Source organism: Plodia interpunctella, chromosome Z, assembly GCF_027563975.2.
Source record: "Plodia interpunctella isolate USDA-ARS_2022_Savannah chromosome Z, ilPloInte3.2, whole genome shotgun sequence".
NCBI lineage: Eukaryota > Metazoa > Arthropoda > Insecta > Lepidoptera > Pyralidae > Plodia > Plodia interpunctella.
In genome coordinates, this window is record NC_071324.2 from 5,969,543 (window position 1) to 5,991,602 (window position 22,060).

Genomic DNA, 22,060 nt, shown 5'->3' on the forward strand with positions numbered 1-22,060 from the left:
GACAAATAGGCTTAATTTTTTTTTTTCATTGGATAGGTAAATCTAAGCAAAGAAGGTCTAAGAACGGTCTACTACGGTTCAACTTACAGATACAAAAACATTTTATATCTGTGGTTCGACTAAGTAAAATAATAACGGAAAATACTTTTCCGTTATGAAATTTTCGGTAAAATAAACGTAACTTTTAAATGCTTTCAGAAAGAATATACACGCAGAGATAGATTTTTTCTCTCAACAAATACATCCTCCAAACTCTTTATTGTCTAAGTAACGTATTTAATAAGTACTATAGAGTACCCACTAATACCATGGTATGAGTACGTTGTAGTAGACTAGCTTTTGCCCGTAGCTCCGCCCGTGTAAATTTCTTACGGGAATCTTTATTTTTTCGGGATGAAAGTTACTGTACCCGTGTTTTCTACAAAGGTTCTTCAAAGTATATTATGTAACGCAAAATTTTCTAAAAGCTTGGTTGAGTACATAGAGCATGTGAAAAGGTAACAAACAAACTTACTTTCGCATTTACCTATAATATTAGTTATGATGTTGAATCTATAGAAGAAGTAGGTAGATAAATTCTAAAAGTACTTGACCGATTTAAAAAATATATAGAATATGAAATTTGAAATAATGTAACTCTATTAGATTATGATCAACTCTAACCATGGATTTAATAAACAAGTACTTGTAACTAATAATTCCATGCCATGGATTTAGTAAGTACTTCTTACGGAGTGCCTGTTATTTATGGAATATTACGCAAAGCTCGGCGCAGATGGCGCTACTGGTACAACTAGGGTCAAAGATTTTGGATATATCCAATAACTTTGACTAGGGTACACAAACATTGCCGTTGGAGGCAAAAAACGCAAATTTTCAATATTGTTGAAAATTTGCGACTAAAATATCTTCTTCGCAACCGTGGCTCGAGTTTAAAAGACAAAAAGAAGGATTTAGTGAATTATTGAATAGACCTCAGAGCACAAAGAACACAAAATACAAAGTTGAATTTGCTAAATGATTCAAGTCCAGTGTAAAACTCAAAACCTTTATTCCTTATTTTATTGAAAGTATTGATATCATATTGCACTATTGAGGGATTGGGATATGCATATTAGTTTCGACCACCATTTGTTCAACAAGTTAACAAATTCCACCCAAATTTCTTCAAATCAAAAATATACACACAAAGAATCGTATATATAGGGTTAAATTTGTTTATTTGGTTTTTAGCTTCACGTTTAGCAGCTCTTTGTCGCCTTTGAGTACACTTTTAAGACTTCAGTTTTAGACCATGAGAAAACATGAACATTTTTGGTTATTTTCTGCATTATTTGATCAACTGTGGTGATAAACTTAATTTTGACTGAAAGCATTACTTGTTTGTAGTTTATATTTTCCTAAGTCGTCAGGTGTGAAGTATTCTGAGCATATTTTTGACCGTAGTGGCTCGAAAATTTTGCAGCGTGTGGCGGTTTCTCATATTTTATCTATGGAAAGAACCTTTTTTTTGAACCAAAAACCATGTATTTAGTACCTACTTCATTAGGTACTCCGTGAGTAGGTACCTACATAGAAATTCTATGCATCTATCAATTAAAGTATTGACGAAAAATCGTGTAGATCTTAAGCTGATTTGTTTTTTCATTATTCAACTAGCTGCGTATAAAGAAACAGTCAAAGTTAGTAATAGATTTATAAAAAACTCTTATAAAAAACAACGCAAAAATTTTTGTTTTTCCTGTTCCGGCGCTGGAGTGATATCAGTTTTATCATTGGGGCCATCTACTTCTAACAGCATTATTGACTTTTGTAACAATTCCATTTCCCGTTCTTCATAACTAAGCGACTTTGGATCCTTAGGTGGTTCCCAATGAAATTTGTGCTGATTTTCAATATTGTCTGTGAGTCTCTTGTTACATGTGTTTAATACTGTTTCAATACCACCACCTACAACATATTCATTAGGAGCTGGTGTCGACCATTGACTTCTAGGAAAACGTGGGGCACGTACTAGTGGACCCCGATTGACTGCTGGATTGCATCTAGGTTTTTCTAAACAATAATAAGCTGGACCAGGAGTTTTAAGTTTTCCTAATACCGGCATCCAGTCATTCCAAGGTTCAAATCGACCTTCTGATGAGAAAAAAGGTGCTGTGTATTGAAGATACGGTAAACGTTCTACTTTTATAGATGACTGTGGTAAATCAGCGGGGCTGGGTTCATCTAACTTTTTACGTAGTGGTTTGAGTCGTATAACTTTAGATTTGAATTCCCACGTTGGAGTAGGGCATTTTTCTTTTGATGATTCATCATCATCAAATTTTTCAGGATCATCAGATGCGATTTCATCTTGTTCATTATCTTCATCATTTGATTTTACATTCTGTTTAAACCTCATCGTATTAGAACCAAATGGTGCAGTAAGGCAGTGCAAATATTGACATGGTTTATAATTAACGTTATAGCTAGCTGGACTAGCACCCTCTTCCACGCGTGGCTTGAACCTTTGTGCTTTAACACCAAAACAAGAGGGCTCGGGAAGTTTTGCATGACAAGGAATTTCAGGAATTTCCGGTAAATCAAACATTCTCTTTAACACATAATCTGTTGGACCGGGGCCGATATTATATTTAGATGTATTAAATCTTTCAGCTTTTGATCCATAATATTGTGTATTAATGGATTTAGGCACCTTAGGACTATAAGTAGCAGGCCCTGGTCGCCCTTCCTTAATATTCAAATTTTGAATTATTTCTATGAAACGCGGTTGTTTAGATGTCTTTCGCTTACGATGTCGATTGATTTCATAGCAAGTTGTTTCAAGTGTTGGTGGTTGATCAATAGTATAATCCGCAGGTCCTGGAGTTCTAGAAAAAGATTTCTTAAATCGTTTTGAAGTCCAAGCGCTCCATTTACAACCTTGGTAATATTCCGTTGATTCGATTACTCTAGCATCGTAAAAGGGCGGGCTTTCATCACTAACTTTATCCAAATTACGCTTTTGAGAACCATCTTTTGATATTTCAAATCCATGATCCCTTTTAGATGGCGCTGATAAACCACTATCACCTAACAGCATTGATCTTGGAGGAGGTCCTTTATATAAACATCTTGGTACATGTCCTTGGCATAATATATCTTCATGTTCTTCTTCTTCTGTACATTCACATTCATTTTGTATTCCACAGCGACAAAGGAGCCTTTCCAAATCTTCTTTACTAAAGGCTTCATAAGGAAACCTAGGACATTTGGACATCAAAGATGTCATATTAGGAATTCTTGTTGGAATATATGTATTGTAAATACTTTGCGTCCATAGTTTATTACCGGTACCAGTAATTCGTGGAGTTTTTGATAGAAAAGGAGCCTTATTGTGTTTAAATTTATATCCAAGATCATGTTGATAGGCTCCTGGATCAAAAATAGTGTAATTCTTAGGAGCGGGTGGAAATCTTTCGCTGAGATTATAAGCCATATAACTGATCTAATTACTGTATTAGGTACGTAATATACTAGTATTATTATTTAGATTTATTATATATAAAAATATAACGGAATTTATTTAAAACGTACAAGTATGGCTTTGTTAAATGGTATCAGCGAAAATAAATCATTAATTAAATGTAACTGTATAAATTTTACAAATATAAAATAATGAAATCCTGTCATTTCGACTATCACTTATGTCACTGGAGACTGGTGTCGTGCGTGTTTATATTATCTTTGGTTGAATTGAATTTCATAGAATGTTTTTATATCTGTGATTTCATGACCGATTTCGAGCATTTAGAACACGCACTTAAGAGAAAGAAGGCACCATAGTGTTTATATAATACTAGAGCCAATATTAGCAAGAATTTTTTGACCCAAAGTACCTACATAAAAATGCGCGTACTCCATTGTATACCCCGCAATAAATAAGAAAGAGGTAGTCATAATTCCAGATAATCCATAGAGATTATTATATAGGTGTTTCTATCCAATTTATTCGATACAACCACGATAGACCGCGATCCACGATAAACAATGCATTACATTAGACATGTTTTGCTATTGACATGTATTGCTTTACAAACATGCTTTAGTTAGTGTCATGGAATTAATAGTATCTATTCAGTAAACTATACAGATATTCAGTGATGTTTCACGTAGAGTTCACCCGGGATTTTAATCCCAGGCTGGATTTAAACACAGTTACCACCCGTTCTCAACCAACCGACCCTAACCACCCACTGACCTAGATAACTATTCAGTTATCATTGTCACTAATTAATTTTTTAATGTTCCTATTAGCACAAGCCAGTAATTTTTGTACTTACTTATATTACGTAACAGTATGTATAAGTTCTTATATGCTGATTTTGATTTTATAGAAAATCTCATTTATTCGCTATTTTTCGAATTTGAATATAAGACTATGTTGCATATCTGAATTAAAATTAATATTAATAATTTATATCAATAATTCTTTATCTCTATATCGTCTAAGAATATTCTGGGTTCCTTACTTAGCCGTAGAAAGTCAGAGATACGCTTGATCCGCTTGCCTAGTTTTGCTTTTCTACTTACTAGACTTCAGGTCTAGTAGTAATACATGGAATTAGTAGGTATTCCGTAGTACTTACTAAATCAATGTAGTAATATTATGATGTCTACGAGTGCGGGTGAATAAATAGGTATCATGGATTTAATAAATACTTCGTACCACGGAGTATAGACCTACTAATTTCATAATAAATATCCATATCTAAGAGGTGAATCACTAGAGAATAGAATATAAGGAGAGGCCCTTGTCAACATATACGAATTTTACTTATACATTTATCAAGCAATTATGGTACAGAGCGTTAAATGTATATATTTCTCTTTTTTTCAACCGTTTTTTTTTTGCATTTGACGAAAGAACAAACATATTTTGCTTATTGACAATATATTGATAGTAACACCTGTCAAAAGTTTAGGTACGTGCCATAAACGAAACGAAAATTTCGTTAGTTTCGTTTGTGTAGGTAGGCCTTAATACAACCTAACCTAAACCTAACCTTTTGAGTAAAACTAAAGTTTATATTATCCGTGGTGATTTGTACAATTTCTTTTATAGCTGCAATCTGCAATTATGTCGAAACTAGGTGCTTTACATTTGACAAAACATACGGGTGCAAAACACACTGCCACTGTTATTTTTTTTCACGGATCTGGTACGCATATTTTTGATGATACTTCAAAAAGTTAAATATACATTCAATACCTAGTCTCTCTTTTTTTATTTCATATGCTGTTAAAACCCGGGATAAGAATAAATCATGGAATTACTACAAATTCCATGGCGTGAATAAGTTTTTTGCAGGAAACCGTTGAAGAGTTCCCACGTCTGGAGACGTGAAACTTGACCGGATGGTGCACATGATATGTGCACCATTTGGTCAAGTTTATCATAATAATGCATTGTCATCCAAACCAAATGTGTACAAAATTTTAGCTCAATCGGTTGAATACATCTGCTTCAAAATTAAATTACAAGATTCCACAGGAGACATCCTAATCCATAATATCATAATATCATAAATGCAAGCAAACCAAATCGTGCGGTGCGCAGGTGTTCCTACAATATAAATGTTGTCTATCTCTATTTTATCTGTCCAGGGACAAAAAATGAAAAATTTATGTCAACCTTTGGCGGTATTTCCTGCAAAGTTTCTTAAATGTCTATATGTATATATATTTTAAAATTATTTGCAGGTTCTTCTGGAAGTGATATGAAAGAATGGGTCAACATAATGTCCAAAAGTTTTTCTTTTCCACACATCAAAATGATGTATCCAACAGCTCCTCTACAACCATATACACCTGCTGGTCGAAACATGAGCCATGTTTGGTTTGATCGAGCAGATATTAGTCCCAATGTACCTGAGAAAGAAGAATCTATTGCGAAAATAGAAAGGGAAGTAAAAAATCTCATTGAAATTGAAAATGATGCTGGCATACCTACCAATAGGATAATAGTAGGTACTTACATATTTTACAGTTTATTTCTAAGTAAACAACTTTATGTAGTGGCTAATGCCGATTTAGCATATATTGCTGGTGTTACAGCAATAGTGTGTTGCCCAGATCACAGCCAGATATTCAATACCTGTTGCTGTCTAAGGCATGTTACATGTATTAGGTTTTCATAGTGCTGTGTGTTGCTGAGTCTAATCTCATTCAATATCAATAAACTAAAACTCACTACAATATTTGTTCATATTAAAACTGACACTGTTTTTCTTTTAGGTGGATTTTCTATGGGTGGTGCTCTGACATTCCACACAGCTTACAGATGGCATCGTAATGTAGCTGGGGCTTTTGTATTCAGCTCCTTTCTAAATAACAAGTCTCTTGTATATGATGAATTAAAAAACTCCCCAAGTGAATCATGTTAGTGTATCATTTAGTTCTATTTATTAAATTTTATCTTATACTAGCTTTTGTCTGCGGCTTAGTCCGCGTGAATTTCATAGCAACATCTCAATTTCAAGCAAATCGGTCCAGTAGATTTCGATTTAGATATCAATTAAAATAACTGGCGAAATCTAGTTTTATGCACATAAAATTCCCTATTCTATCACAGTAAAGTATATAATAGCACCTTGGCAACAGATGATTTTGTATCTTTTATCTCATGTTTTGTAGAGTTATTCACTATAAGACTACATTTCAATATGAATATCAGGTATAACTAGTGACTCAATTTCGTTATGTTGTCAGTTGACTCTTTAAAATACATTTACAGTGCCACCTCTTCTTCAAGTTCATGGTGATAGTGACGAGATGGTGCCTTTGACATGGGGCCAGCAAACGTTCGAGCAAGTCCAACAGCTTGGCGTGAAGGGAGAATTCCACATCCTCGAAAGACTTGGTCACTCCTTAAACAAATCGGGAATAGCTAAGATAAAAAAATTTATTGAAAAACATTTGCCTGACAATGTTTAGCCATGATTAAAAGAAAGGATGGAGGGTGTAATCAAGTAGGTGTGTTACTTCGATACAGAAATAAATCGAGACGAATAGTAAAAAGATATACTGGTAAGGATATATATTTGAATATACATTTATTGATTTGTTTATATAACAAGTTGATGATATATAGTTGGAATGACAATGATTAGTTCCTAAGTGTTAAACCAATAAATATACATACTATCTTTTTACCATATTATTATTTCTTATAAACAAACACAGCATCAGCAGTAAAAAAAATATTTCATATATTTAAGAAACTCGCTGATGCCCGCGTTCGCGTAGCCGATCTATTTTTGGTAAGGAATCAAAATTATTAGAGAAATTAAACAGACAAATACAGTACAGACAAAGCGTAATGATACCTATACAGAAGACGCTCATACGACTGAAATCTATATTTCAGTTTAGCTGGACCATTATGGGTCTACATCAGGTGTTCCAGATCTTCGATTTCAGGAAATGCTCATCAGACTGAACAACTTTTGTTAAGACGTCATTTCTATATTCCCTGTAGTTTAGCTGTGCTATCTTTGGTCTACATGAGGTGTTCCAGATCTTCGGTTTTTTTTCCTCTACAGAAAATGCACATCAAGCTGAACAACTTTTGTTATGTCGTTATTTCTATATTTCCTGTAGTTTAGCGCGCCATCTTGGGTCTACATCAGGTGTTCCAGATTTTCGATTTTTATACCACTATAGAAAATGCTCATCAGACTGGACAATTTTTGTTAAGTCGTCATTTCTATATTCTCTATAGTTTAGCTGCGCCATCATAGGTCTAAATCAGGTGTTCCAATCCTCGATGCTCATGAGACTGAACAATTTTTGTTGTCATTTCTATATTCCCTATAGTTTAGCTGCACCATCAAGGGTCTACATAAGGTGATCTTAGATTATTTTTATATCGCAACGGAAAATGCTTATCAGACTGAAAGTTTTTTGTTAAGTCGTCATTTCTATATGCCCTATAGTTTAGCTGCACCATCATGGGTCTACATCAGGTGTTCCAGTTTTCAAAATAATGTGTACCCTATATGTTGCCCAGGCTTAACAGCTATATAACAAAAAAGTTTCATTCAAATCCGTCCAGTAGTCCGAAGATTAGCGTGTACAAACAGACAGACAGATATTTTTTCAAATTCTTACTCTTTTGCTGTGACTCTATCACCTCAAATTCAAATTCAAAATTCTTTATTCAATTTACACACTGTCTTACTTATTGACTGCCGACTTCTAAAGCGTAGGTGAAGTAGGAGCGGTGAAACAAACTTCACCGCAGCCTTTTCTCCAAGGACGTCAATTAACAAATATAGGTCTTATTATATTATAGGCCTAATTTTATTTTTATGTAAATTTATTCAATGTATATATATGTGTATTATATTACTTATGTATTGATGGACTTCATACAGGTAAGATCTTCAGTGAAAATCAATTTTGTTGACCAAATAATGCAGAACATTACCTAAAATAGTGTTATTATTTTCAGGATAATCCTTCCTTTTTCCTTTAAACTCTCACCACAATTGCGTAGAAGGTATTTTTGTTCGTAAATCAAACAATATTGAAAATTGGCTCTTTTTGCCTCCATTGGCAATGTTTGTGTACCAGTAGTGCCATCTGAGCTGAGCTTTGCGTAATATGGCCTTTTAATATGTACTCCGTACGAGTACCTCACAAATCGGGATTTTTTTAGCGTTCACCACTAGGCATGCTATTAGATTCTCTTTGCCTAGTTTGAAATATTATAATTGTCAAGCTGACTTAAGTTTTTGAACGGTACCATAAAATTCAATGTGTCTTGGCTTCACTTGAAAATATAGGTAACAAAAAAACATTTCCAAACCGGAAGCAAACACACTAGTACAGAATTTAAATAATAATGGGACCAAAAAAGGGAGTAGTCATTGATGAAAACTACTGGAGAACTCTCATAGAGACGACTCCTTTAGATGACGATAATTGGAAGGTAAAAGTACTAGTAATCGAGTCAGCTGGCAGTGACCAAGACCGCATATATTTATGTAAATTTGAAAATTATGCTATGGAGGAAAAGAGATTTGTCATAAAGAATATTTGTAAAACAGAGACAATATTCATGATCAATCAGCTAGGAGGCGAAAAGAAAGTAAAGGATGATAATCTCCGTGTTTTCGAAGAGGGACAATCGTATCTCAAAGATAAGAAAGATATTCCACCAGACATCCAAGCATTAATTATAAAACACTTAATTTTGAAAATGAAAGAAGAGTACTTGTTTATAAGTCGACAACGGCTAGAGGTAAAAGTAGGAATGAAAAGAGAATCTGCAACTATGATCGCTAGAGCTGAAGTCCGTGGCACCGTTAACGTTCCTCCCCCTGCGCCCGCAGAGCCTCCACCACCGCCTCCAAAAGGTAAAAAAAATAAGGCTGAAGTAGTTGACCCTACCCCAGAGCCAGTTGAAGGAAAGAAGTATAACACAATGCTCAGAGTCAGGGGAGAAGAATGGCGAGACAAAGTTTACGTTGACGACTATCCCACTGATGGACCCAATCTATATATAGCTGTAACTGGTTTTATGGAACCCACTTTAGCTGGATGTCTTATAAAAATTGGGGTCCCACTAACTGCTATAGTCCAGGTGAGAATTGATCCAACAGCTATAAAAATTCCATCCAGTTTACTGAGGCCAACTAAACGAGGACAGAGTCAAACCGAGATGTTAGCAGAACAGTCTCTAAAATACTGGGAAGATATACAGCAGTTAAGGATTAACAAAGAAACAGCCGACGACTATAAAAATACAGCTTTTGTTGTATTTACTCCGCCCTACTCTGATAATAATGCCTTATCTGGTAGTCCCGAGGTTGTTTATGATGAATTGTGTTATTTAATGTATGATATTCAAGACTTGACAAGGCAGCATTTACATTATCTTGATAATATGGATATAATTAATATAGCTAAAGAGGAACAATCTAATGACGAGCGTTTTCTTACATACTATGACGAACTAATATCGGATTTGCCACTGGAATCTGTTACAGTTTATTCTTTATTAGATACTGTCCTCCGAACAGTGTGTCAAATGAAGGACTTGGGGGAAAAGAGTACTATAACATCATTATCTACTGCAATGACGATAAATAAAATTAGGAAAAGCGGAGACGAAATTTACAAAACGGAAATGGCTGAAAATCTAGTTGAAAACGTTTTCACTAAACTTTGTATTACTGAGAAAGATAAAAAAATGTATCGAACAACTTATGGCGTAGAATATGAAGAGCATAAGGACCCTATTGTTATTAATTATGGTGATTTTGCCAAAAATACTACATTTCATTTAGGAAACATAAATTTGGACAATATTATTTGGCAAATGTTATTTGGCATGCCGATTAATAATTTATGGTCAAATCAACCGAAACTTACAGAAGAACAGGAGGCGAAAATAAACTTTCACATCAATGTTTTATTGTCTTGCTTCCAGAGGACTGATTTAGAAAACGCTGAAATGAATCGACTTATTCATATTTTAGCTTGCCGTAAATTATATAACAACAGAAGTTCATTGAAAAAATTTCACTTGCCTTCTACAACAATATTAGATTTTAAAAAAGTATATCTAAAGAGAAGTGTGCTTGCAGAACCTCTTCAGACACGTTCATCTTTAATACGCACTTCAAGCTCAACATCTCCAACTTTCCCACCAATGACGAGAAGTGAGAATGCTTCCAATAAATTCACAGATGATGAGGACTCAGAGAGTCGACACATAAAATTTCTTTTTGATTGTCCTGATTTAAGCGAATTAGTGACAGCTAGTGAAATCGCGAATGAAAATAGTGTAACTGAACATATGATTGACGACTATGAACATTTTGATGAATTCACAGGTACATGCGCTTTTCAAGTAATACTTGATGCATTTAATACATATAATTGTGTTGATTATAAGTATTGTGAGGTCACAGATTGCATTGTTTTGATGTTTTATAACAGTAGTGATAATGACGGTATATCACGTGATGAATGGCGATGCCATTTACCAACTCCACTCTGTCTGCAAGATTTTTTCGATTTTGTTTTAGAAGAACATTATGAATGGATTCAAAAAGAAGAAAAACTCTACGATGCCGAGATGGCATTAAAAGCTCAATCTGAATTTGTTGAATTGATTGACCCGACAGCTGCGAAATCTTGTGTAGAAGATACTGATATCGAAATGGAATTACTTGTAGAAGGTTCTCTTAAATATCAAGAAATCGCTCGTATTGAAGAAGTCAGCCCAGAAACAACAGAAACTAGAATTACTTCTTCTAAAAAAACGACAACTTCGCCTTCGTCTACAGAAATTGGTTCTAAAGGTGGAAGAAAATCAAAATCACCGACCACCTCCACGCCCCGCAATAGATTTTCAATAATACCACCTCCTCAGGCGCCGCCAAGGAAACCATTCTCCGGTTATGATTTAAGTGATAGACGAGTAGAGGTATTCGGAAAAGATGTTACATATTTCTCGAAAGACGGTAGCCGAGTCTCTAGTTACTATACTCTCATAATACCGATGAATATGGAGAGCATACTTTTAAGTGTGGTTCCAGGTAAAGGAAGCAATGAATTTTGGTTTCATCGAGCTTTAGGTGAAAGTGTAACTCCTGATGTTATTGACACATGTGAATCATTTAGGATCACTAGCAAAGATCGTGTTTTGATTAATGTGAGAAAACAAACGTACACTATAACATTACCGATTGCAACATCTTCATCTATTGTATCAAAAAGTCGGAAAGATATGAAGTCTACTGAAAAACTTACTAGTCCTCAACAATTATTTGAATCTCGATTTTATCACAACTTTTTTGTCACTTGGCCCAATGGACTTATTACTGAAAGCGTATATGAAACGAACAGTCCAAATATATCCCATATCAAACAGTATTATGTTACTAAATTGCCTCACCTCAAGGAAGATATGCGTTGTATAAGTCAGAACGGAGAAGTGATTGTTTTTAAAACGTCAGGTATTATTGAAGTTCTCCGACCAGATAGCTCATATATTAAGATTACTAATTGTGAAAAGAAAATTGTTCAATTACAAACCGAAGCCGAAGAACCTAGTGAAACCAGCTCTGACAAGAGTAAGAAAGGTAAAGGAAAAGAAAAGCTTAAAGCAAAATCTAGCAAAACATCCACAAAATCATCGAAAAATGTACTAATAGATGAAGACAAAGAAGATGTGAAGCCGCCTGAGTACGAGTTAGTTATTGATGAATTTGAATATATTGAAACTAATGGTCTTAGACAAAAATGGATTAACGGCACACCTATAGACATTGAGAAATTGCTAATACGTACAGCTACAGAATTTAATTTGAGAGAGGTATTTTCTAGACGAATGGATGGGACCAATATTTTGCTGAATAAAGATGGAGTACAAATCGTGACATTCCCCGATAAAACTAGAATCATATCTACTTATGTTATAGAGGAAGAAGAAATTTACCCAGAATGGACTGAAGAAGAACGGGAATATTTTGAAATGTATGAATCTGTCACACAAGAAACTGAAACAAAATCTAGAGTCTCTGTATCCCAGAAAAGTAGTGTAAGTGCTATGAGTTCTTCATTAAGAAGAGAAGAAGAAGACGAAGAAGACGTTAAAGAATACGTGCGATATGACGGATACATTTCTGTTCAGTTGATTTTTAACATTGAGCATGCTAATTTTGCTACAGTCACTGTGAACAAAGTTAATGACAAGATAAGTGTTGATTCACCTAATGGGACTACTGTAGTTGTAGATGCTCAAAATAATTATGACATTTGTTTAGATGATTCGACTTCGGCAACATTTGATGGACAAAATTTACTCATAAATCATGAAGCCTGCCCAGATTGTCAATCAAACATTACTTGTAAAGTTAAAATAAAATCAGATGATGAAAGTAGTGTTACTAAAATTCATCAACATTGGTTGACAATGAAAGATTCCTTTAACAATAAGATTATTGTTAACGAAGAGGGAAACATTACATTCACAGGTAAAAAAAGAAGTGACAGCATTGACAGTGATTTTGTTTCAAATACTGTTGAAGTAATTGGAGATGACGATGGTTCTTGCTCAAAATTAGACGCACCCGATCACAGATCAGAGGTGTCTATGACATCTCGAGGGAAGTGCAATGATATGTATAACGCAAAGGCTATCAAGTTTTTTGTTCTACGCCGGTAAGGCATATTTTATGTATAAGCTACTATAATAAATTATATATTGTAGGTTATCGTTCGCTCCCGTGGGAATTTCGTGTTCCTGAATAGCATATCGCATACTTCATGGTTGTGGCTCTCAAATACAGAAAATATAATTTTTAAATTAAATAATCTTTCTGCAGTTGAACTTACAAACGAAATAGTGTATCTAGGTTTTGACGCGTTCTGACATATTCTTCAGCTTTATAATATAAATTTACGGGAAAGTAAGTAAAATTTATATATTTATTATTAAAGTGACCTTATCTTTGTAGGGACTTAGGATGTTCAGAATTAGTCCACAAACGTCTACTGGAAGAGTACAAGCAATCATGCCGCTGGCTGCCTTGGTGCTCAGTCAGTAATTATGACACTTTCGGGGGCAATAGAAGCATAGTCTCAATATTAACTCCGATACATCTTACCGAAGCTGAGGTATATTTATGTTGATAGGACCACCTTAATAGTAATCTAGTGTATGTATTCTATATAAAATTTTTCACTTTCTTGGATATCTAAGGGAATTAAATAAAAGAAAACTCTTGCATAGTTCCAGCAAACTTTTAGCTTGCTGGGAGATGTGTTTTGACACACATACAATTTTGAAACATTGCTTTAAAAATATATTTTATAAGTATTTATTATAATTTATTAATATATGTTTTGTTAAAACCTGAAGTGCAGCTACGCTAGGTCCTAGGTGCAGCCGCACTTTGGGGTTTATCGGGTTTAGCGGTAACATATTTTGTCAGAAATGGTTAATGGATTCCAAACTTGCCGGCAAACCAGCTTACCTAGCATTCAAGGATTTAAAGAAAGACCCAGGGAAGGGTTTCTATCACTGGATGCGGCCCTATGACAGGTTCGAACCACAGCCAATGAAACCTGATAACGTTCTACCACCAAGGTTACCAAGAGCTTACGTGCTAAGGTTAGCGTAAATCTCTGTGTCACAGTAGATATCAACCTAAGCAGAGAATTGTGTGTACGTCTGTGTGAGTTCCAAGCTACGATTTTTTGAACTAGAACCTAAACTGACGCCTCAACTACACAGTCACTAAATTCGAGATTGGTAGTGTAACCGTAATATTATGAGGTGACCTATTTCGGTTATGTCTGGACACACCTATTCGACTATTAATTTAGTATTAGTCACGACGTGGTTAGACACAACCATGTTGATTATGATTAACCACAAACTATACGTCGTCATGTAATTATGGTTAACGACACCATGATTATAACACAAGCTAACTTATTTAAACGTATAGTAGAAATCGATTCTTCCACATCGTCTGTAACTGAGTGATTAGTTTGTCTATCTTAAATTATATTCATCATGGCCTAACTATTTTGTCTAATAGGATTTATTCTTTTAAAGCTATTTTTTTTAACCATCAAACAGGCAATCAGGCCTTTGAAGTGGTCACAAGTCTATAGACACCTGCCTGCAAGGCCAGATTATCGATTTTCCTAGGGTCTTCTGCCACACAGAGTACCCTCTCTTACCCTTAAATACCTTATTGGTATTTATTTAAATCTACATTAATAAAAAAAAACTCTTCGTCCAGATATAAAAAGTAAAGTAAGTATAATCGAAAATTAAAATGATCTCTACCGCTACTTCATGAATAAAGTATCCAAAAAACTGATAATTCTTTAGGACTTTAGAACAACAGTGGAATGAACAGTCGAAAAATAAGTTGAAAGGTGCGAAGGAGTTGGTGGCAGCGGTGTTGCGGTACCGGCGTATTATGGAGTCCGACAGTGAGACCATCCTGAACGTGCCCATCATAGACCCTCGCTCCGAAGACGAGCGGGAAATCGACGATATCGTGCAAGCTATTGCTCACAGGTTATTTATTATACTTATTTTGTACGTAATAAAAATGCCCACACACTCATTTGTTCGTATGATAGTCTCACATTATAAATAGCTATAACGACTCGAAACAAAGACGGATATATTGTGACCAGTGACTATGGCGGAGTACCTAGCTAACCATGAACTATAACAGTACTGCCTTCTGTTATGTGCTAATGAAAAAAGGTGACAGGTATAAGTAATTAAGGACTGTTACCTTTTTAATAAACCTAGGTACTTGCTGAATCACGCTCCCGTGAGAATTTCCGCGATAAACGGTAACCTATGTAGTATTCCAGATAAGGACAGGGTAAGAATATTCTACCCATGCACAACATTTAATTGAAATTCGATACTGTAGATTTTGCGTGATTGAGAAACATGTCATTTAAACTTTTATACTGTTATACTAAATTACAAAACTTAAAACATAAGTGCAAACTTATTATACCCAAACCTTTGCATTAATAATATTAGTAGGGTTTACAAAAGGTTCGCCCCTACTCGCTCTCCCTCGCACATCATTAACTCTATAATTTCATTCAGGCAAATATTTGTACATGTGATCACAAATATTTGTTTGCGGTTCTGGGTACACGCTTAGTACATATTATGGGATGTAGGGTGTTGTCCATTTATTTATGTATGTTAGATCCTACGAAGAGTTGAAAGAGCGACTAGCCGCCGACGTGGAGACCAGAATGAACCTTAATATCACCACGAGGCCGCTGCCTGTACCACAAGAGCCGTCTGTCAAAGGCGAGGGCGACGAAGGTAATGGTATGTATATTTACGGCCAAGTCTGCGTAAATTAGCAAACTATTACTTGATGCTGGCCCTGGCCGAAAAGACTCAAGGTGTGATTGCATGATGTCGTCAAGGATGATGGCTTTAAATTTTTAAACGCTCTAATCCAGGACCCTACAGGGGCGCTCTATAAAGCCGTACCTGTAAAAAAAACTAAGCCCTATCTAGTCTCAGATAGTCTTGTTGAATTTGACTGGATTTTAACCCTTAATTGCATGTCCAATTATTAAAGTTTTCAATTAAGTACTAAGTGATGTAATCTTAACATATTTTAGACTAGATGTTGCCCGGGGCTTCACTCCCGAAGTTTTGATATACCTATAAATTACGTAATTTTTGACCTGCTGGTTTAGAATAATTACATACTAGACAAGTTCTCATTCTCTGCTGCCTAGTTACTTTATAAGTTAATAGGTATAAATTAAAAACAATCGCGAATTCTGCCTCTGTGGTCTATATAGTCAAATAAATTACTATTTGTCTAATTGTACAGACGTGGTAGATGAAATGCAGTTTGACGAAGAGCGTACAAGTCTGATCAAGGAAGTGGAGGCGGCTGATGAAATGAGTCCAAATCTAAAGGCTTACTGGCGCCGCAGAGCCGAGGAGCTCAAAGAGGAAGAGTTTTACAAGTAAGCCATAGATATATACACGGAATAATAAACTGATATTTATATAGCTTTTTTATGACCCGAATTAGTCACTGAAACCTGTGGAGTCTATATATATATATATAAAGAACAGAACATACCTAGTTTAGATTTCCGCCGTCGCGTCAGTCTCATATACTTACTACCTACGCGGCTGCGTCAACATCAATTATCCACAAAATGCCGGCTTGTACAGTGGTTATTTGTAAAAATACACGCGGCGGCAAAGTGAACATTATGAAAGATGGAATCTCATTTTATGTGTAGTATGATTATTAAAATATGGACTTCATACAGGTAAGATTTTCAGTCAAAATCAAGTTTATATCAGTTAATGACCATAGTTGACTAAATAATGCAGAACGTAACCTAAAATAGTGTTATTATTTTCAGGATAATCCACTAAATCCTTCCTTTTTCGTTTAAACTTTCACAACGATTGCGTAAAAGGTATTTTTGGTCGTAGGTAAATCTGCAACAATATTGAAATATGGCGCTTTTTTCCTTTAGCAATGTTTGTGTACCTTAGTTGTACCAGTTGCGCCGTCTGCACTGAGCTTTGCGTAATATTGTTATAAAGTGTCAATTCCTGCATATTTCATAACAAAGTTCATTGCTTACTTTGCAAAGATCAAAAATACATGTCCTTCTGACAGCGCAATGGATTCGGCCGTTACCGATACACTCAATGACAAGGCAGTTGCGTCTCGATGCTTTCTGTCACCGCTGACGGCCGATGTCAGCCGGCCGTCAAATAGAGTGTACCCCGTATTTGTCGTAGAAAAATAGCTTATCGATAACACCCTGACGAAATTATAAAGAGGAATGATTGCTTGGAAGTAGATAAATTTGAAAACTACAAATAATGTAATCGACAGAGATTCAAACTAGTTTCCGACGAAAAATAGTACAATATGCTCATCTCATTTTTAACCGAAGTCTATACATGAACATAAGGCTCCATAATTTAATTATGAACGTGATATCTACATTCTCTAACCGGCAAGTGTTGAATAAATTATCTGCATTTTACTGAACAATAATAAAATTTCACAAATCTTGTTATGTTTTATAGTTTTGACTGAAAATGCGTGCGACGACACAATTATTATTCATCAATATTTTTTTTATCGATCACTTCCGTACCTATCCTGCGTTGTCATTTGGGTGTGTGCAATTGCAAATGTGTGAAAATGTGGAGACATTGGTACTCGTATTAAACTTGAAAGATACCACATTTCCCCTTAATAATTTTATCTATGGACGGTCAGGAACCTTCTCCGCGAGGGCATAGTGCCTCCTTACTTCCGCAACGTGCTGGGTGGCGCCATCTGGTGGGAGATGAACAACGCAGCAGGCGAGGCCGTCTCCAAGTCGGAGCGCAAGAAGATGCGCTGCCAGTGCAACTTCGAGGAAGCCTCCAAGGCAACCAAGACTGACACCAGTATACCCACCTTCTTTCCTGAGTAGAATATTTAGCTAGTTAACATTTATTTTGTTTTTAATATATATTGTTTTCGATTATAACTTTCGGATGTTATTTTTTGTAGATCTATCGAAGAGCCCCTAAGGCCTCTGAGTAGGTAGTAGGTACCTACTATAATTTATAAAAGTACTAATACTTTTGTAAATTGTAGTCGGCATACCTACTACCTACTATGGAAAATGTAACTAGGTAAATTGTAAAAACCCGATTAAGAGTTCGTTGGAAAGCACATCAGTTTCCTTTTTTGATATGTACTTACGAAATATTTACAGTTTTCATATATATTTTCCTATCTCTCTTTTGAGCTCCTTTTGGTTGATTACATGCATCTAAACTAATTCAAGGGAGCTCCCCTTGAGAGTTAATCAATAGATTTTGATAAAATTCTTTGATTTCTTTCTTTTTATAGAAAAATAGTCATACCCCATGGTCATACCTAGGTATCGTTTGATCGCGTTGAAGCCCACGGAAGTAAACGCGTAAAGTATTTACCTAATAACAAATAACTTTATACCTTAACACGTTGTTGAAAAAAGTACTTATTTGACAAGGGATAAGATAACAAAGGATCCTATTAGGATTCTGTTTTACTTTTTGAGCTGCACTAAAATCCCTAGGTATGTCGAACATGGATAATATACACCCTTTATTTCTATATGACAAAAATTGTAACTAAAAAATATTGGAAGACTAATTTTCAAAAGAGATGGTAGCTCCTTTAAGTAGGTATTTTAAATAAAAGTAAAGAGGCGCGATGTTACCGAAGACCTGAAGATAATGCATATGCCATATTTTTTCATTTTTGGTCTTCTTTGAAAATAAGCTATATTTAGTGAACGAACATCGGTGTCGATAGCTTAGTCAACCGGGGCGGCGGATGGCTCCCATTGGTGTCTGCATTCAAATGGTGTGGCCTCGCAGATAAGTGTGTGTACAAGTATGAAACGAGACGAGAGAATTGTTTGTGCTTGTTTCGGCAGGCTAGCTATTCAGCAGACGTAGGCGAAATCGTCTGTTGTTTTCCCCGCCGCCTTTTCCGTGACGCTAGAGAGTCAGTGGTAAAGCTGTGAGGCAGGTCCCCTGATTGGCTTACAGCGCAGCCAATGTGTGCGCAGCTTGAGCGCGTGTGCCCTAAAGCAGGAAAGGGACCGCATCGACAGACGCTCACTCCGTCCGTTGGACAGTCCGTCCCGGGCCCTTGTGAAGGTTCGTGTTGTTGACGCGATTTGCATGCGATACCGATTGTTTGTCAACAAATGTGTTGAGTGCATGTGCAATAAGTACGAAAAGGGTCAGGAAACGTATTGAGAATGGCAGACCTTGCACGTAAGTAATCTTATTTTTGATTTGTCATACCAATAACAGAGGGCGCTAGGCGTACCACTTTAGGATCACTCGGGTCAATGAACTGTGACAAAATGCGGGATTGCGATGTTTAGAAAAATGTGTCCTTTGGTCGCTATTCTAGTAATTTTATCTCTGTTCGCTTTATACTAGAACGATTACAATATACAGCTGATTAGATTCAAAAGGATTTTTAACTGTACTAGATAGGTTTGTACTTAATGAATTATAATAAAAATACTTCGTATAGTTAATGAATTTGAATTTTTCACTTCCAATTCCAACAGCTATGTTCAACTGGTTGTACCATAGGAACGTAACTCTACCCATCGTTTAACTAGTTAGACCTTAGACCACGGACGGAAACGTAACATACGTTAGGGCCACTTTTTTTTGTTTCTTGATCTATGACCTATTTATAACATAAAATTATAAAGTTTGACTATAAAATATGCATACCTATATATAATTATTACTGTTGGCTTCACTAATAGCAAATAATGCCATATGTTCAAATACAAGATTTTTTTTATTGATGGCAAAGGAGCAATTTAACCAACAGTCCGAAAAGCTAAATAGGTCAGTATAAAAAAATAAATATTGCATTTAAATTATGAACACCTATGTTCATAATTAAACAACAGTCCGAAAAGCTAAATAGGTCAGTATAAAAAAATAAATATTGCATTTAAATTATGAACACCTATGGGATATTGGGAGGGTAATATTTTTTCACAAAATAAATTTTATATCTGAGTTTGGCCCATCAGTGGTGTATGGTTACAGGGTGGCCAGTTGGACAATTGCCACGGGCCCCCAGCCGCATAGACCTACATAGAAACTGGGAATAGGCTCTAAGCTGAATACGAGCGCCCTATAGTGAGAAATAAAAGAACAGAAGAAACAAAAAACAAACTTAACTTTCACATTTATAATATTAGTTACTAGCTTTTGCTCGCGGCTTCGCACGCGTGAATTTCAGTTCTTAACAGGAATCGAAAAGTAACATTTGAGGTAAGGAAAGTAAAAGGTCAATTATTCTTTTATCACGTATTCTTAGGCTGGTAAAATGTATTTACTATGATTCAAATTCATTTTTTTGTCATCTTTTGTTCCATTCCATATCCGCTACGTGTCTCGTTCCGAAACCATGTTTCCTGCAAATTGTCCCATGTAGTTTCCCGGCACGTGCCCCATCCCATTTCCCGCTACTTTTCCCACTCCCGTTTCCCGTTACGCGTGCCGTACATTTCATGGGACCTTTCTTCAAAAATAACTAAGTTTCCCATAAACCACCCCCATATAATTCCCTTATAGATGCAATTTTTATGAATGTTTGTTATTCTTTCAAATCTATTGGAGATTTGGCGTGAAAGAGTAACAAAGATACACACGTGCCGTATCCTCACAAATTTTTGCATTTTATAGCACGCATAGCATCCTATAGTGGGATTAGTATGGATTGTATTAGTAATGTGATTGTAGGGTTTTTAGATGTAATTACGCAATGTGTTAATTTACTAGTATGTTTGAGAGCTACTTCTGATACTGTTGCTTCTAAGAGGTTAGCAGAGAAGAAAGCGCTCATGGCGGCAAAAAAGACAATCTTGTTATTTTTTGTTGTGCGTGGTAGATGACAAATTTTATGTTGTACTCCCAGATATAAGAACATTTCAATGTAATGTTCATATATCTGTGGTTGTACTTACTAAACAATCACAAATATATGTAACTATAACAGTATATTTAACTAGCTGCTCGAATTTCGGGAAAAAAGCACTACGTGTTATTACATGTTAGGTAGGTATATTCTACTTCTACCCATGCACCAAATTCATAAAAATCAATCCAACAGATTTTCCGTGAAAAAGTAACAAAGAAACATAATATTAGTAAGATTACTTGCACAGGGTTTAAATGCCTTTTCATTGCATTAGTTGCGTTGCGGTTGCGTTATACTGATTACAGTAGCCTAGACATTGGCGTTCTAAATTGAATATTATCATCATCATGTACCTACTTGGTACATGTGTGTGTATACAGTCAGCAAATGCATCGTTCCTGCCCATAGATAAAAGAAATATATAAATAAATTTTATAAACTTTTAACAAGTAATCACCATAAATGTAATATAAAAATACTATTATTATGAAGAAGTAAGCGTTTGTGATTTTGTATGTTTGAGGCCGCTAATCTCCGAAACTACCGAACCGATTTTAAAAATTCTTTCACCATTTGGAATGTACATTATCCAAGATTGCTGGAGGCTATCTCAAAATTACCATGGGAGCGAATTGAATATACCTGTCATACATTAAATGAATGCATTGTCATAATCACAGTATTTTTTCACTGATGTTTCTAGTCATCATAACAAAAATTTGTCAACTAGCCTGTTAACTCGTTTTAATCAAAAATATACTACAAAATCTTTAACTTACAACCAATCTACGAATTAAATACGCAAGGAAAATCAACACTTTCAGGGAATAGGTACTTACAACTGTATAAGAAACTGCCAAATGAGCTGAGAACTTGTAACCCGATCAATACATTTAAAAAGAAACTGAGTTCTTTATGTAACCTGTGCTTGTTATTGAATATATGCATGTCATTTTGTACATACCTAGGTAACCTGTATGGAATGAATGTATAAATAATTTGTGTAT

General features: G+C 35.3%; 4 protein-coding genes across 6 annotated transcripts in view; 3 read left to right on the forward strand and 1 right to left on the reverse strand.

Moving 5' to 3' along the window:
• Window positions 1–1,047: 1,047 nt before the first annotated feature.
• LOC128683251 (uncharacterized) lies at window positions 1,048–4,243 on the reverse strand. The gene has a single exon (XM_053768674.1). It carries the CDS (start codon window positions 3,476–3,478, stop codon window positions 1,709–1,711), a length of 1,770 nt encoding a protein of 589 aa, XP_053624649.1. The 5' UTR covers window positions 3,479–4,243; the 3' UTR covers window positions 1,048–1,708.
• Window positions 4,244–4,848: 605 nt separating this feature from the next.
• Window positions 4,849–7,191, forward strand: LOC128683172 (uncharacterized protein). 2 transcript variants are annotated; one of them, XM_053768484.2, is made up of 4 exons: window positions 4,849–4,964; window positions 5,743–6,009; window positions 6,277–6,420; window positions 6,776–7,191. In XM_053768484.2, exons 2-4 carry the CDS (start codon window positions 5,760–5,762, stop codon window positions 6,973–6,975), a joined length of 594 nt encoding a protein of 197 aa, XP_053624459.1. In that variant the 5' UTR covers window positions 4,849–4,964; window positions 5,743–5,759; the 3' UTR covers window positions 6,976–7,191. The 2 variants fall into 2 exon arrangements, with proteins under 2 accessions (XP_053624459.1, XP_053624458.1); XM_053768483.2 differs by lacking the exon at window positions 4,849–4,964 and adding an exon at window positions 4,979–5,201.
• A 1,606-nt stretch (window positions 7,192–8,797) lies between these two features.
• LOC128683171 (uncharacterized) lies at window positions 8,798–18,087 on the forward strand. The gene is made up of 7 exons (XM_053768481.1): window positions 8,798–13,218; window positions 13,515–13,674; window positions 13,992–14,170; window positions 14,903–15,094; window positions 15,756–15,877; window positions 16,404–16,542; window positions 17,832–18,087. The coding sequence occupies exons 1-7, from the start codon at window positions 8,888–8,890 to the stop codon at window positions 18,028–18,030; spliced, it is 5,322 nt and encodes a 1,773-aa protein (XP_053624456.1). The 5' UTR covers window positions 8,798–8,887; the 3' UTR covers window positions 18,031–18,087.
• Window positions 18,088–19,208: 1,121 nt separating this feature from the next.
• Window positions 19,209–22,060, forward strand: part of LOC128682915 (polyhomeotic-proximal chromatin protein-like) — a 47,372-nt gene continuing 44,520 nt past the window's right edge. The window contains exon 1 of one of the 2 annotated variants that reach the window (XM_053767946.1): window positions 19,209–19,372. The gene's annotated coding sequence lies outside the window, so the exon portion shown is untranslated. Of the gene's footprint in view, window positions 19,373–20,387; window positions 20,405–22,060 lie in introns of those variants that run through there. The other variant, XM_053767949.2, reaches the window with a different exon arrangement.